At 40.7% G+C, this 15,862-nt stretch overlaps 1 protein-coding gene across 1 annotated transcript in view; it reads left to right on the forward strand.

Annotated features, from left to right (window-relative positions):
• The first annotated feature begins 3,132 nt into the window (after window positions 1–3,132).
• Window positions 3,133–15,862, forward strand: part of TWIST2 (twist family bHLH transcription factor 2) — a 30,319-nt gene continuing 17,589 nt past the window's right edge. The window contains exon 1 of the mRNA XM_026713756.2: window positions 3,133–3,850. Coding sequence (XP_026569541.1) covers window positions 3,264–3,836 — 573 coding nt within the window. The 5' untranslated portion in view covers window positions 3,133–3,263 and the 3' untranslated portion in view covers window positions 3,837–3,850. The remainder of the gene's footprint in view (window positions 3,851–15,862) is intronic.

Below are 15,862 nucleotides of genomic sequence, written 5' to 3' on the forward strand. Positions count from 1 at the left end.
CTTTTTAATGCAGTCTTATCTTGAGAAGTGGGGGAGATAAGAAGTCATGAAAATCTTCATCTGTTTGCTTTTTGCTACTTTCCCTATCTCCCAATTCAGCATCATCTACAATCTGTGACTTTCGGCAGAAATGTCTCTTTCACAGACTACTTTTTTTTTAAAAAAAAAAACCTCAAATACATGCAGCGTTCTTTGTGATTATTTTCTCAGCGTAGGCTTTGAAAGCTGCTTGGGAAAGCCAAGGGAAATCATCAAAACCATACGAATAGCGAAAGTTAGAATATTTTGGACATGCGATGCGACACCCAGAAAACTACAGCATACTTCACTTAATCCTCCAAGGAAAGATTGAAAGCAAACGTGGTCCAGGCAGGAAAAGCACATCGTGGTGCCAAAATCAAAGGGACTGGTTTGGACTAAACTCAACAGCACTTTTTTGTGCATCTCTGGATAAAAACAGGATTGTCAACATGATCGCCCATGCACGATGACAGATATGGAAGAAGAAGAAGAAGAAGAAGAAGAAGAAGAAGAAGAAGAAGAAGAAGAAGAAGAAGAAGAAGAAGAAGAAGAAGAAGAAGAAGAAGAAGAAGAAGAAGAAGAAGAAGAAGAAGAAGAAGAAGAAGAAGAAGAAGAAGAGCAGGAGGAGGAGGAGGAGGAGGAGGAGGAGGAGGAGGAGGAGGAGGAGGAGGAGGAGGAGGAGGAGGAGGAAGGAAGGCTTTGAAAACATCACCTTCCTTAAAACTGTCTCTGTTGGGCTTTATAAAAAATAAGAATCCCTGTACAGTGTGATTGGAAGGAAAGGGCATTAGAGATGCCATTCAAGGTTGCCAATAACCTTAACCATAAAAATCCTCTTTCCCCTCTCTTTTAGATCACCTGTTGCTGCTCTTCCCTTGAATTGGCAAGTCACCTGCTTTTGTGAAGCTGGCAGGCAGTGAGAAACCCCTACCAGCCTTTTTCCGCCTTGTCTTTTCTTGCCTTGCCCCATTGGGTGAGAAAGAAAAGGCAGGTAAATTGCCAGCCAAAGGGGCAAGACAGTTTTGATATCTCCTGGCCAGGCAAGATCCCCTCCTGGGTTATATAAAATTGCCTGGCTGGGTGTATAGAAATTCTTTTCTTGAGCAGCAAATTAATTTTGCAGCCCACGGTATTCAGCAAGTTCTGACCAGTTCTGGAGAACCAGTAGCAGAAATTTTGAGTAGTTGAGTAATTTTTGAGTAGTACAAAAAAATTGAATCCCACCTCTGAGCCCATCTCCTAGTCTTGGGAAGAAAAGCTGCAAAGGAAGATATTGTGGTTATTTGGCTTTCGTTGGATTTATTGGGAAAGCTTCTTCATTTTCTTCTTCTTGGAAGCACAAAATATTTGCATATATGCCCAAATTTCAGCCTAGCTGCCTTGCATATTGTAGATTGTGAGAACCTATCATTCTTTTCCTCTTCTTTTTTTTTTTTTTTGCAAAAAAAAAAACTTATTTTAAAAGTTAGTTTTTAAAACAGATGATTCTAATAACCATACAAAACATAGCTACAGTCACCATCCATCCCCAACTGTATACCTTCCCAATATTTTGAACTGCACATCCCATAATTAACTGGGCTTTTGGCCATACTGTCTATGGATTAGAAGATAAGGGGAGCCTGAGGAAGACTCCCCAAAAGTAAAGCTCACACAGCCTAAAATATTAACTGGTTAATTCTATTAGGCTATATATTATTACTTGTAAGTCCTATTAAATTCAGTGAGCTTACTTTAAAGTAACCACGGGGGGCTGTGCTACAGATAGTCTTACAACTACACTGAAGACCAGAATTTCTGTTCTTAAACAAGGCATTTGATAAGGGAGTGATACCCAATTTTACAGGCTTTTTTTGCCATGGTTGTTAAATCACTGCCTTTGCTTATTTTTATTTATTTGTTTGCTGCTTCTCTTTATTTGCCCCTTATCTCACTATGGGGCTTACCATAATAAAAAGTTGCTAAGTGAATCATGCAGTTGTTTAGTGCAAGAGGTCCCCAACCCCTGGTCCAACGCCTGTGGACCGGTTCTGGGCCACGGCATGCCACAAACTGGGCTGCACAAACAAGCAAAGCCCCCTCTGCGAGATGCAGGCGGCACACGAAACCACATACACCCCGGTCCATGGAAAAACCTCTCTCCGCGGAATCGGTCCCTGGTGCCTGAAAGGTTGGGCAGGGCGGGGGGGCAGAGGCTGCTGGTTTAGTGAATCCGGCTTCCCCCATTGACTTTGCCTGTCGAAGGCCAGCTGGGAAGGTTGCAAACGGTGATCACATGACCCCTTGACTCTGCAACCATTGTAATGCCGGTTGCCAAGAACCCAAATTTCGATTCAGGTGGCTGTGGGGAATGCTGCGGTGGCTGCAAGTGTGAGGAGTAGCTATAAGTCGCTTTTTAGTGCCATTGAATGGTCACTAATTGAGTGGTTTTAAGTCAAGGACTACCTGCATATGATTATCATGTGTCTCTTCAGTCTAGAGTAGGGAGCAAGCAAGCACTAAACAATAGTAGCAAACGGGCACTTCAGAGCCAACCCCCACCCACCCCTGCATTTCTTCTGTATGAGCAGAGACCGTTTTGGAAAGCCTTCTATTTAACTGCTGAGATGCAGCTTCTCAAACTGAGGCCAGCTCGCTTGAGAGAGCTCTGAAGGCTCCAAGCCCGAAGTGAGAACTTCGAAGCAACAAGCAGCCTGCCCAGAAGTGGAGGTGGCACCGTAGACCACCGATCAGCCTTGCAGGAAGAGCCGCGCTGCAATCTACAGGCCAGAGTTGTGGGTGGAGGTCAGGCCGGCAATTCCCTGTCAATTACAACTGATGAAGGGAATGACCTCTGGCATCCAGGCGGCCGGTTGGAGCATCTGCGTCTCAGAGCTGAAGGAGGGGTGCCGGGCGGGGAGGAGGGGGGGGAGAGAAGAGAGAATGCCGAGGAAAAAGGAAGGGAAGGCAATCTGGAACCCATAAGCTCCCTTGATGTTTGCATTATTGTGCACGGTTGTATTGGTCTGCACACAGTCCCTCCCCTCAAACTCCCTACCCTATCCGTAAAGGGCTTTAAGAGACTTTTAACAATGTCCCTCCTCTCTTTAAGCCCTAAAGGAGGGGGGAAAGGAAGGTGAATAAGCAGATCAGTGAAGGTTGGAGCAACAAAAAAACCCCCAAAAAACCCATGTTTGAAGCCTTCCAAATCTCAGCTCTTGGGGAATCCTCGTCCTGGAGTTTGCTCAACCTGGTTGGCTTACATGCACCGTGGCCTACGAGGTCCAGCTCCTCATCCTGTGCGCAGAAGGGAAAGGGAGGCCGACTTGGAGAGGATGAAAGAGGAGAGCATGTGCCCAGACTCACCGGAGGGCAGCCTGGGGACCAGCGAGGAGGAGAGTGAGAAGGTGCCCAAGAAGAGCCTTCGGAAGAGGAGCCAGCTGGGTAAACCCTTGACTTCAGCCCCTCCAGAGTACAGCAGCAGCCCGTTGCCACAGGGCAAGCGCAGCAAGCGCAGCCCTGTGTCCCAGACTTTTGAGGACATGCACACGCAGCGGGTGATCGCCAACGTGCGGGAGCGTCAGCGCACCCAGTCGCTCAACGACGCCTTTGCTGAGCTGCGCAAGATCATCCCCACCCTGCCTTCGGACAAACTCAGCAAGATCCAGACCCTCAAGCTGGCTGCCCGCTACATTGACTTCCTCTACCAGGTCCTGCAGAGCGACGAACTCGACCACAAGATCTCCAGCTGCAACTACTTGGCCCACGAGAGGCTCAGCTATGCCTTCTCGGTCTGGAGGATGGAAGGGGCCTGGTCCATGTCGGCATCCCACTGAGGTCCAACAAGCAGGTATGTTTCCTCTTGCATCTCACTCCTTTTTCTCCCCAGCTGCCTCTTGTCCTTTGCCAGCATTACAACTCCAGTGGGAGAGGACAAGGCTCCTCTTTCTGACTTCAGAATCGGGATGTAGCACTTGACCATTAACACTCCCCCAAAGAGAGCAACTTTGACCATGTGCAGAGTATCTTTCTACCACCAGGGAACAACTCAGCCTACTTCTTCGCAGCTGGAATTAGGGATAAGTGTTTCCAGGTCTGAAGACCTGATCTCCAGATTGACTTGAGATCCTGGCAATGTTAGGCTGAAACAGACAGGCAATTGGGTTTTTTTGAAGAGAGAACCGAAAGTATTATCTCTGGAAATTCTGCTTTCACTTTTGTTCCACCATCTCCTGTCAGCGTAAACCTTCTTAGCAGGTGAAGGCAACAGGTTGGATAATAGAGACCCCATACCAAAGGCTCCCTCCCTGACATCCCCCCAAACAAAAGAACCTATGATCGTGAGTTTCCACTCTGAAACTATCTATTTCTAAGCCTTTGGGCAAAGCTCCAAGCCTTGCAGTCCTAAGCAAATGTTTTTGAAAGCAAGCCCTATTGAATTCAGTGGGAATGACTTCAGAAAGAACATGACACAATTGCATAGCGTGAACGTATCCACGGATTTCTTTTTCGTTTCTTTAAGAAGGCCCGGTTTTGTTGGAAGTGATCTAAACATGTCCTTTAGTCAAACTGTTCTTGAATCGCAGCATCAAAACTGATCAAAGCCTAAGAGAGGGGAAAAAAGAAAAGAAAAAAGCTTTGCTCCAAGGTCTCTGCCAAATAACCTGCATTTTTATTTGATCTGCTTAGATTTACTTTTAGTGGAAAGGAGCAGGCACAAAATATATCCCTCTTTGAATGCTTTATCATTTATATAGTCTTTCTAGAAAGCATTTTATTGCACAAAACGCTGCAATGCTCACTTCATCCAAATCTTCAAATTATTGACTATCGCCCTATCTTTCACATGTCGTTTATATAAAGGTCTTTTTTACACATTTGTTGTTGTTTTTTCTGGGAGAAAATCCACTGTTGTCTCATTATATTGATAAGGAGTAGAGGTTGATCAAACTACAGCTTTCTGCAACTATTGGTTCAGTGGAGTCTTTCTTGTGATCCAGAAACACTGTGCATTAGAAATGGCGGGGCTTGTTGGTTTGATGTAAACAAAGAAGGTTCTGTTATTCATTTCAAATATTAAGACATAGCCACAGACCTACGCATAGATATAGACACAGAAAGACAGACAGATTTAAGGGATCTTTAGAACTCTTTTGTTTTGCTTGCCCAAGCATTTAATGTAGATTAAATTCAACACAATTTAGAAGTGTCAATGACTTTAAATCAGGACTACCTAAATACTCATCATTTTTCTGCTTTTGATGAAGCGCTAGTCTAGGGTATTTTGTTGCCTAAAGCAACATACAAATTCCTGCTCTGTTTCCTTGCAGGATCAAGGATTTAAAACCTACCTTAGCTTTCAGTTGCCTTTTTGGAGGAAGTGTTACCAGGCCTTTAAACTTGTCACTGCCTAGGAGATTACTATCTTGAAAGGTAATCCCATTCTGAAATCTGCATTGTTATAAATAAAGTTCCACAGCCAGTAGAGTGAAAATTATGCATGTTATCCATGCACGAGCTCCGATAAATGGCAAAATGATGCACAGCATGGTAAAAGGCATATACAATGTGCAACCCAACTATTTAATAACAAATAAATGACATAGGATTCCACATTAAAGAATGAAGTCTGTAGTTTGATACATACTTACACGTAAGCTGAATTTACCACATCCAGAAGCTACAGTAATTGCATAAAATGATACTATAAATTCTATAGTCAAATCAGGCATCTTTGCAGGCTGACTAATTTTGGTGTGTGTGTGTGTGTGTGTGTGTGTGTGTGAAGAACTCTAGAAAAACTATACAATATTATATATTGTTCCCATTCTGTAACTTTTTAAAAAAATCTTCGATTTCCTATAGCAGCTTCCAACACCTTCAAAAAGAAAGTTCTGCTTCTGCCCCACAGTCAAAATCAGAAACCATACAGTTTTTTTAAAAAAAAAGCAATTGCAGAATTTTTAATATACAATAGGAACAAATATGAATTTTTGATTATGCTACTCCAAAGCTGTGCTAAATTCTTGCCGCAGCAGATCGATAGAAAGATAAGTTCATAGTGGAAAAAGTCTGCCCCCGGAAAGATGCATAGGGAAAATGTTTACTTCAAATTCAAACTTCGCAGGTTTGCCAAAACTAGGAATCTGAAAGATTGAAATGACTCCTCTCCTGCCTCCCAGTTTTTTTCCTTGCCTTTCCTAAAGGGGCAGTTGACATTTGTATCATTTGTATCAAAGCATTACCTTTGATAATGGCCACTCACACAAGAGGGCACTTTCTAAACCACCAGGTCACATTGGCATGTTCTGGAACATTCTTCTTGATGTGTATGACCCATGCATTGCTCAAAATTAGGGACAGGGTGGGAATAAAAGAAAATAATTAGAGCCGAGGGAAAAGCTACTTTCCAAGATTGATTTGGGTAGAAAAGAACCTGGGAAAGGAGAGAATTCTATGGCTAGTCTCTCCCATGAACCTTTGATTCAAAATGCCTCTTGATGCCGCTTCTGTGCTCTCTAGAACAATAGTGATATCAGATTTTGCTCATTCCCATACAGTATGTTGGGCAATCTGCTACTCCAGGAAAAAGGTGCAGATAACTGTCGAGCCAAGGGAGCACTTTCCTGACCCTTCAGGATGTGGTTAGGTCCTATTGCAAGTAGATGGGTCAAGACAGTATCAACCCACAAGTTGGTTAAAGTTGAATCATACTCTCTTCCCATAAAAATAATCCCCCGAACCCAAACAAAAATAGATCAGTGACCAACAATTTGCTCTAGAACCACTCTTTCCCCTCGATTTTACAGTTTTCATTTACTATGCATGCTGCATTTTTAACTCCTTAAGAAGTGCACATCAAAAGCAGATGGATGGATGGATATAGATGATAGACAGAGAGACAGACAAAAAAAAAAAAAAAAAGAGAGAATGGAATACAGGCCTACTCCCAGGCTTCTAAACAAAAAAGTTACGACGTCCATGAAAAAGTCACAGGAAGCTAAAGAGGAAAAGGAATGGAGAAAAGTGAGTTCTTTAGGCTTAGAATTAAGTAATAAATTGGCATTTGCATGCAGCTCAAGCTGGAATGTTGCCCCCCATGTTGCTGGTGTAGAAATTGGTGGCCTTCTGTTCAATATCTGCTGTTCGACATCCCTCCAACAGGCAGGTAAGAGATGTGAGCTGCTTGTATTTTGCCCCTCACATAATATAAGGGTCTTCCTGCAACCTAATCTAGTTACATATACCACGCAAATATAATTGTACCCAAGCAAGATCTTCCACTTTGCCTGGGTTTAACATTCCCATCTACACAGAGCAGGGCTTTCAAAGGAATTTAATTTGGCATATGAACCCCAGCCTTCAGTCCCACTCCAATTCATGTATTAAACCTAATTTCTTAATAAACAGTATGGGAAAATAAACTGTAGGGGAAATCTGATCATTACTATTCAGGGCATTTGTTGTTTTCTCCACCTTCCTACTCCGAGAAGAGAAAATGTCCTAATCAGACTCAAGGCAAGGGAAAGTCCAGACTTTTTTGGATTCTGGAACTGCCAGTGTTTATTTTTGTTATTATATCTTTGTTGATACAAAAGGCGACATCAAGAAAATTTTCGCGTGGAAATTCGATTGCACGAATAGACATTGCCTGCTCACAGTTTTCCATTGTTTCAAAGGCAGCGTTTTCAGCAGATTGCTCTCTAATCTACATTGCCACACAGATCCCTGTTTAGCACGCAGTGAGTCTTCATTTGTCCATCAGCATCTGTTTGGTTTAGTGGTTTGGGTGTTGACCTAAGAAACCAGGAGAGCGTGAGTTCTAGTCCTACTACCTTAGGCATGAAAGCTACCTGGGTGACTTTGGGCCAATCACACGCTTTCATCCCAACCCACCTCATAGGGTTGTTGTGGGGAAAATAGTCGGGAGTATTATGTTCACTGCCCTGAGTTCCTTATAAAGTAATAGAGTAAAACCAAATAAATAAATACATCTAAAACATGTCATTTGTCCTCGGGGAAGATATGCACTCATTGGGAAAACACACAAATTGTATATAGGAAGTCTTACGTTCTTGCAGTCAGGTAGGAAAAAAAACCCTCCTATCTTGTGCCAGTATGTGTTAAGCTGCTAGACTGCGGAGACCCAAGTTCAAATCCAGTTTTAATCATGGAAACTCACAGGGTGAATTTGGGCCAATTATTCTCAAAAAGGAAGCACTACATCTGTCACCTTGAGATCCTAGAGGAAAGATAGGATATAATTCTAACAAATAAATGCACAAATTGGGAAGCCCTTAGAAAGTCACTTCTGATCAAGGGAGACCACACTCTAATCTGTTGGAGGAAGCCACGTTCTCATCTCTTATATTTAGCTTTAATTCAGGGTTTTGGAGCTCGCATGAGATACCTTCTCAACATATGTTGTCTTGGGTCTTCTTGGCTACCTTAGCGGATTTCTGGTTGTCCGGCATACTTCCAACCTTCACCCATAGCACCCTCATAGTTACATGCCTTCATTTCAATTTTACTGCACGGCATTTGCATTTTAGAGTCCACTGTACCTAATATACATGTATGGCTATCCTGTGTCAGTCCAAGAATTAATTCCTGTTCAGATAAATTTGGAATTGAAGGTGACTATTGAGGACATCAGGTCAAACCCATGTTCAGCATGGGGATCCAAATTAAAACATCTCAGGCAGACAGCTTTCTACTCTTTCTTTGAATGCAGCCAGCAAGGGACTGATTTCCATCTCTCTTTAGCTACACAACTAGATTGTGTTTTCATATTAAATTTGTATAACTGTTAATTAGATAAGTTAAATCTGTATGCAAGAAGCAAGACTTTACAAAGAACATAAAACAATGAATATGAAAGCAAAGCTAAATTTGAACATCAAGTCAACCCTACTTGCTAGGCTATAACAGAGCACAGGGATAAATAAAATATGTCTCCATTATATAGTAAGTCTCACATTCCAATGAGTGACCAAACACATGAAGTTCCAGGATATAGTTGCTCAAGTTCTATTATTGAGAAACACAGGAAGATGATTGATAATTGACTCAGACCCTTAATTTCATCTTGTCCGCTTTGTCTGTAGTATGGTTGACGAATATATTTGGTTTTTTAAGGACAACAAAGAGGCCCTAATCTTTTCAAAAGAGCAAGGGCAAATCATAATGAAAAGAGAGAAAAATCCTAGCTTAGGCTAGGAATGAATAATAGTATAAGAATTAATGCCTTTCACGCATAGCCTCCCCCACTGCAAGATTTCATTATTTTAATAGTGTAATTTCATGAATATTTTTTCCCAATTATTATGACTATTAGACTACTGGAAGTAAGCAATCCTTCCTGATCTGCAGTAAATTACTCTTAATCTCAAGTCTACCTTCTGATTTTTCCATGTTCTCTCTGGAAAGAAACCTTTCCAGGATTCTCCAGTGTTTTCTTCAGTGCCAGGGGCTGGATCAGAAACTTTTGGCATGGACTGTAACAATGACTTTTGGCATGATAAGTCACTGTGACAATAAAGTGGGCTTCTGCATTCAATTTTAATTAACTGATTAACATTTTTGTAGTCTCTTCCTGTCTTAATAAACTAGATTGAAAAAGCGCTTACAAGTACGAAGAGAGTCCGAAAAGAGAAATCCTAAGATGCATGCTAAACTGTTGGGGAGTACTGGTATTTACATAAACAGTAGTGCTCCCCACTGTGTGATTTGTTAAAAAAAATAGTACAGTACTATTAGTACAGTTCTATGTATATCTGCTGAAAAACCCATAGGCTATTCCACGGCCACTAAAGCTAAGCTGCAAAAAAATCTGGCAACCATTAGATGGCAGCAAAAAGTCAATGCTTTTCAACATCCCTTTGATGTCAACTAGTGGTGCTTTGGATTTTTGCAGACCCAGAAGCTTAGGCTTACTCCTTAGTGTGCTTAGGAGGTAGGTTAAAAATTGACAATTCTGCTGAAAGAGACCGGAAACTCCTTAGTAGATTCACATTTAAGATCATGCCTCCTCAAGCTCAGGTATAGCTGCTACACTATATAAATGATAGATTATTTAAAGAAGTAACTTCTAGCCCTGCTCATTCTCTGCATTATAAAGGTAGCAGCCCATATTCCTTAGGTTTAGAGATTTAAAAAAACCCCTATGTTCTTCTCCACTTTACACTGAAATAAGTGGGTCACAGGTTATTAAAACAAGTTAATGCAGAAAGCAGTTTGTAATAAAATATATACATCTGCATACTCATCATATTATTCCTTTTCCCCATGCTATGCAAACCTCAGAAAAGTGATAAAAATAATAAGCAAAGTAAATTTATGCTATGAAATAAGAGAAAGAAGGATAGTTAAATCAAGTTCGCACAAACACCGTTTACTTTACTTCCTCTTATCTTTCTGTCCTTTGAGAAAACATCCCTTCTCTCATTACATCTATAACGTACACTGAATCATGTGTTGCCTTTTCTTTAATCCTCACTTTTTTTTGAAGAACTTGTCAACTGCAACTAACTATGATTTTTTTTCTTTTTAAAATTCTTTTTTTATATTCTTTATTGATTTTTAACCTCCCTCCCCCAAGATAAAAAGATAAACAAGCAAAAAGAAGTTGTTTTAAAAAAATGAATGTAAAGTGCAACCAAAGATTGTTTTTTTAATTGACAAACAGAATGAAAGATCTTATGGAACTTTGTTTTTGATATACGGTATCAACAGCAAGATTTTTATATGCACAAAGGTGAAAAAAAAACTTACAAACATCTATAAGGGAAGAATGCACGGTGAAGCTGATGGAATTGGCAGAGATTGACAAAATTGACAGCTTTGATTAAAGAAAAGATCAACTTTATTTCTACTTGGAAGCCACTTTTGGATTTTTGTGTGAGAAAGTAAAAGAAATGAAATGTTGATTTTTGGATTTGATAGGATTATAGAAGTAATGCAGGCAAATGTTAACCTTAGAATAAAGGGAGTTGAAAGAAAGAAAGTTGAAAGTCATTCTTTTTTATTTTTTCTTTCTGTTTCCTTTCTTTTTGTACCTCATGACATTTACAGTCATTCGCTGTTCCGGTCAATTCATTCATCACTGTTAATTCCTGATATTATGCCTCCCCCACCTCACCCCCTCATAGACACCTCTTTCTTTTTTTTCTAACTTTCTTTTACACAGCTACTTTTGGCCCTTTCAGAAAAAACATCCGTTCCTCACAACTGTCCACATACTGTCCACAACCTTATCACCATGAGCTTATCTTAAAATTTCTCCACCTATTCCCCATGTTCTAGTAAATCTTTTCATCAAGTTAGACACATTTCACCTACTTAAATTTTCCCTGTTTATGGAACTTGCCATTTGCTTTATCCAATGCATCTACTTTGATTCTCTGATGCATTCGTTTTCAGCGCTGTATACCTCACCGCATCATACAATTTGCCGAGAAGCATTGAAATCTGCAGTGGCCAACGTGGCATCTTCTACATACACAAATATGTGCACATTCATATCTGGAATGATCACACCTTCAGTGCCACCCCAAGCATGTTTAAACTATGCAGAAATATCGTAAACAACCAATGGGAAATCCTACAGCCTTGTTTTTACTCCCGCTCAGTGGTTACCCATATTGAACCATTTGCCAAGCATCATCTGTATATTTTCATGCAGGCTTTATTTTCACATTCTCATCACACTCTTAAGGCATTCAGCAGCCCACCTTCCATTCGGGATCTGTGCAAAACATTTCATAATTCAATTCATAATTGCCTTTATTGCACGCTTCCTCATGATCAGCAAACATCCAATTTTATCTCTTTATGATTTTGACCCTGACCATTTTTAGTAATGATCTCCAAGGGTTTCACCACCTGAACTGCAACCTTGATCGAAGATAGATTTAAGTGTTTTCCTTAGTCTGCCACTGATGTCGTTTTGGAGAGACTGCAGACTTTCTTAAGAAACAGAAGGGAAGGCTGGGTGGCTATCATAAGCCCCTCTTTGAGCATTTGAGCATTTATCTTCCATACCTTATCACCATAGCACCCAAGAAACAAAATTATCTCTGTCCTTCCTCTCATCTCTTAGCCACAAATAAATTTAAAAACAAAAACAAATTTGGAGCAGCTCCTCTGATTACATGTCTTCTGGGTTGAACTGAACTCTTGCTTAAAAAAAAAATCATAGTTGGTTTGATTACCCTGTCAGCTTTATACTCAGCCTTACATTGATCTGGGGAAATGCTGCACCTGAGACACAACGCAAAGAGATGCATTCTGCAGGGACAGATAATGGAAGAGAGCATCATTTTAGATGTGGCATTTCCCACTGTCAGAAGTGCAAACTCCCCTTCGAATTAAGTCCACCTCCTTGTTTGAATTCCCTAGGAGTGGAGAAAAGTCCGCTGTGCAAACTGTTCGGTTTCCTGGATAAATTCAGTTTGTAATGAATCTTCAACGGAAAGAAATAGTCCCTGTAAAGAAAAACCAGTTCAAGATTTATTTATATTCTAGGCGTAACTAGCATGTAGCTGAAAGAATATATATTATTTATTTGTTTATGACATTGATAGACCACCAAAAATCCCTGGAGGACTCTCAGTGGTTCACAAGATAAAATAACCAAAACACAATAAAAAAGTAAGCAATTCAAAGATGCACGAGCCAATTAATCAGCACAGAATACTAATGCGATAAGAAAGCCAATTTATAACCCCATAAAATGATATTACACAGCCCAAACATCTTCCAGAAGAGCTCTATGTTCAGCTGCTTTAGAAAAGCACTCAAAGGGAGGAACCAACTGGGAGGTTCCCCCGAGGATGAGGGCCACTACCAAAGTTCAGTCTCTCTCACTTCCCTAAAGTAGGAGACTGTTCACCGATTTTCCTGGCTACATTGAACTAGTTGAGCTTGGAGAGTGAGGTCCTGTAGATACATAAGCGCCGAACTAGGTAGAGCTTGGTAGGTTAGTACCGGCACTTTAAATTACACCTGGAAAACTGTTGGCCACCAGTGTACGGATCATACTGTATAAATGCTATCCTCTCAAATGATAGTAAGCACCTAGGCCATTATGCTTTGAACAACTGCAGCTTCCACAGGGTCATCATCACATAAAGTTGTAGAGAGCATTGCATTAGTCTAAATGGGTAGTGACAAGGGCGTAAGTCACAGTAGCAAGGACCTTCTGCTTAAATAAGAATGTGGTAGCATATCAACTGAAGCTGGGTGAAGGCTTCCTTGATTCAAACCTTCCATCTGCTCTTCCAGCAGGAGCCACGAGTTCTGGAGTCCCCAAATAATAAGGCTCCCTCCTTCATAGTAGTGCCACCCCATCAACAGGTATTACTGGGGCAGGCAGGGAACTGACAGTCGAACAGTAACTCCGTCTTATTAGGATTGAATTGTGTAGAATTTTATTGAGGAATATAATGCACAGCATAGAAAAACACAAATTTGTCCTTGCGCAATCAAATCAGTCTCTTTGATGCGTTAAATTCTTGGTCGTTGCTTTTTTTTAAAGTTTAAAATTTAAAGATAATCTCACAATGAACTGCGCAGTACAGATCACACCTAACTTTAATACAACAATTTATTTTATTTATTTTATTGTGATGCCTCTCAAATGCCACTGGCAATTGAAAGCAGCCCTTTTGGCTCTTTCTCTAAAAGGCAACCCCAAATGTCTGAGGACAGTCTGTTGCTACAGTAGAAAAGAGGATTCTGTGCTTAATATTAAAAATCTTGCCATTCAGTGGTGGGATTCAAAAAATTTTTATTACCGGTTCTGTCGGTGTGGCTTGGTGGGCATGGCAGGGGAAGGATACTTCAAAATCTCCATTCCCTCCCCACCCCACTAACCTGCTTTCCAGTTCCGTTCTCCTGTGCAGGGCAACAAAAGAAGACCCAGCCGATCAGCTGGGACTCGGGAGGCAGAGAATAGAAGTCAGAGATGGTATTTGCCAGTTCTCCAAACTACTCAAAATTTCCGCTACCGGTTCTCTGAACTACTCAAAATTTTCCCTACCGGTTCTCCAGAACTGGTCAGAATCTGTTGAATACCACCTCTGTTGCCGTTGTATAGGGTTTTTTTTTTTTAACCCCCCAGAGCTGTTCTCAGATAGATTATGAGTTATAGATAGTAAAAAAAATAATTGAATATTTAACTGAAATTAAATTGCAAGTAATGGAATAGGACCTGTCTTTACTTACATCATGGCTTTTACTTTTAGGCAAGTAAGCTATCAAGATGTTACTATAGTCAGGGCTGAATATGGCATGGGAATCAAGTTGCCGTAGCAAGCATAAACACACGCAGAGATCCCTTTGCTTCTTGATAATGTTGGCTATAGGCCGAGTCTGTTTGATACACTTGGTACCCGGGTACCAAAAGCAGATGAGACAATCATTCCAAGGGGACTTTTTAATCATAATATTCCTTCTGATGGCTCCATTCCTGGAGGAACTGTGCCTCTGATAACCAGTCACAGAAGAAGGAAGTCATAGTTGCTCTCATATCCTGTCTGACTCTCAAATAGCACCAACTGGAAGAGGCACCGGGAGATAATTCAGCCAGCCAAATGCTGCTGGTAAGGCTCTCCACTTAAGGTAGAACAGGGTTCCCCATCCTATGCACTAATTGAAACTCCCAACTTTTAGAAACTCCCCCCCTCCCGAAATTGGAGTCTCCTTGGGGATTCATGGTAGAGTCATTGATGCTGAATTAGCTTTATAATGCACTTTTTTTTTTTACTGTATTTTTCTCTGTGCTATTCTTATTTTTATGCACAATAATTACAGCTGCCAATTCTTTAGCTGGTGTTTGCCTTCATACGCATCAAGTTCTTCCCAAGAATGTAGGCTGTCGTAATGTATTGGCGTAATAGGTGTGCTGGTCCAAGTAATGTGGCCTTTTGTAATTGGCAGACGGAAATTTTGTCAATGCACAGTTTTTCTGAGTGCTGGCCAAAGGTTGTGTTTTTTTTGTTTTTTGTTTGGTAAGGCATCCAATGTGCTGATCACCACCATGGCCATTTTATGCTACAATCTTTCAACTTCAGTTTTCAGACCTTGAATACTTTGTGATTTTCTCCCATTCTTTTTTATTCTCTGTCCTCCTGGTAATACCACACATCAATTATCCACACTTTTTTGTCTTTTCAACCACAGTTATACACCCGTTATCAGTTTGTATTTGGAAATCCCACACTATTATTATTGATTCAGACAGTCTGATTGGATTGAGGCAGTGAATAAATGCCATAACTAGATAAATATAAATCTGAGTGGAAACTTATCCAAATTAAAGTGGAAACCTATCCAAATTCAACTTCCTGTAGCAAAATGCTATAATATGCTCAAATTGACATTTTTCCAAATTTGGTTTATTCACGTTTAACCAACACCTCTCCTTCTCCCCCAAAAAACAAATCCCAATTTTGAATGTTCATGTTAAGAAAAAATATACTTATGCATGCTGAAAAGAAATGTCTGGACCAACTTAGTGCTGGTAAAATATCCTAAGTAGAAAGAAAATACTTAGAAGTTAAGGATGGTGCTGTCTAAGTGATGCTTAGACTCGCACAGCTGTCTTGATAAACAGATCTCCCTTAGAAAGGCTAGAAGTCCCCAATGCAAGTTCATTTTAAAGACTGTTTTAAAGAGAACCATAGATAAGGAGAATAGGCTGGCATTGGCCCATTAAAAGCTGGATAATTAAGCATTAAAGATCACTTGGTGACAGAGTTTTCTGTTGGGACAAGGTGTGCAGTACAGTACTTCTCTTGAAGTTAGAAGAATAATTTCTAGTGTACCTAGGCATATAGATTATCCCATGCCAATTTTATGC

The sequence above is a fragment of the Pseudonaja textilis genome, chromosome 2 (assembly GCF_049901715.1).
Source record: "Pseudonaja textilis isolate UNSWEBS1 chromosome 2, rPseTex1.2, whole genome shotgun sequence".
In the NCBI taxonomy this organism is placed as follows: domain Eukaryota; kingdom Metazoa; phylum Chordata; class Lepidosauria; order Squamata; family Elapidae; genus Pseudonaja; species Pseudonaja textilis.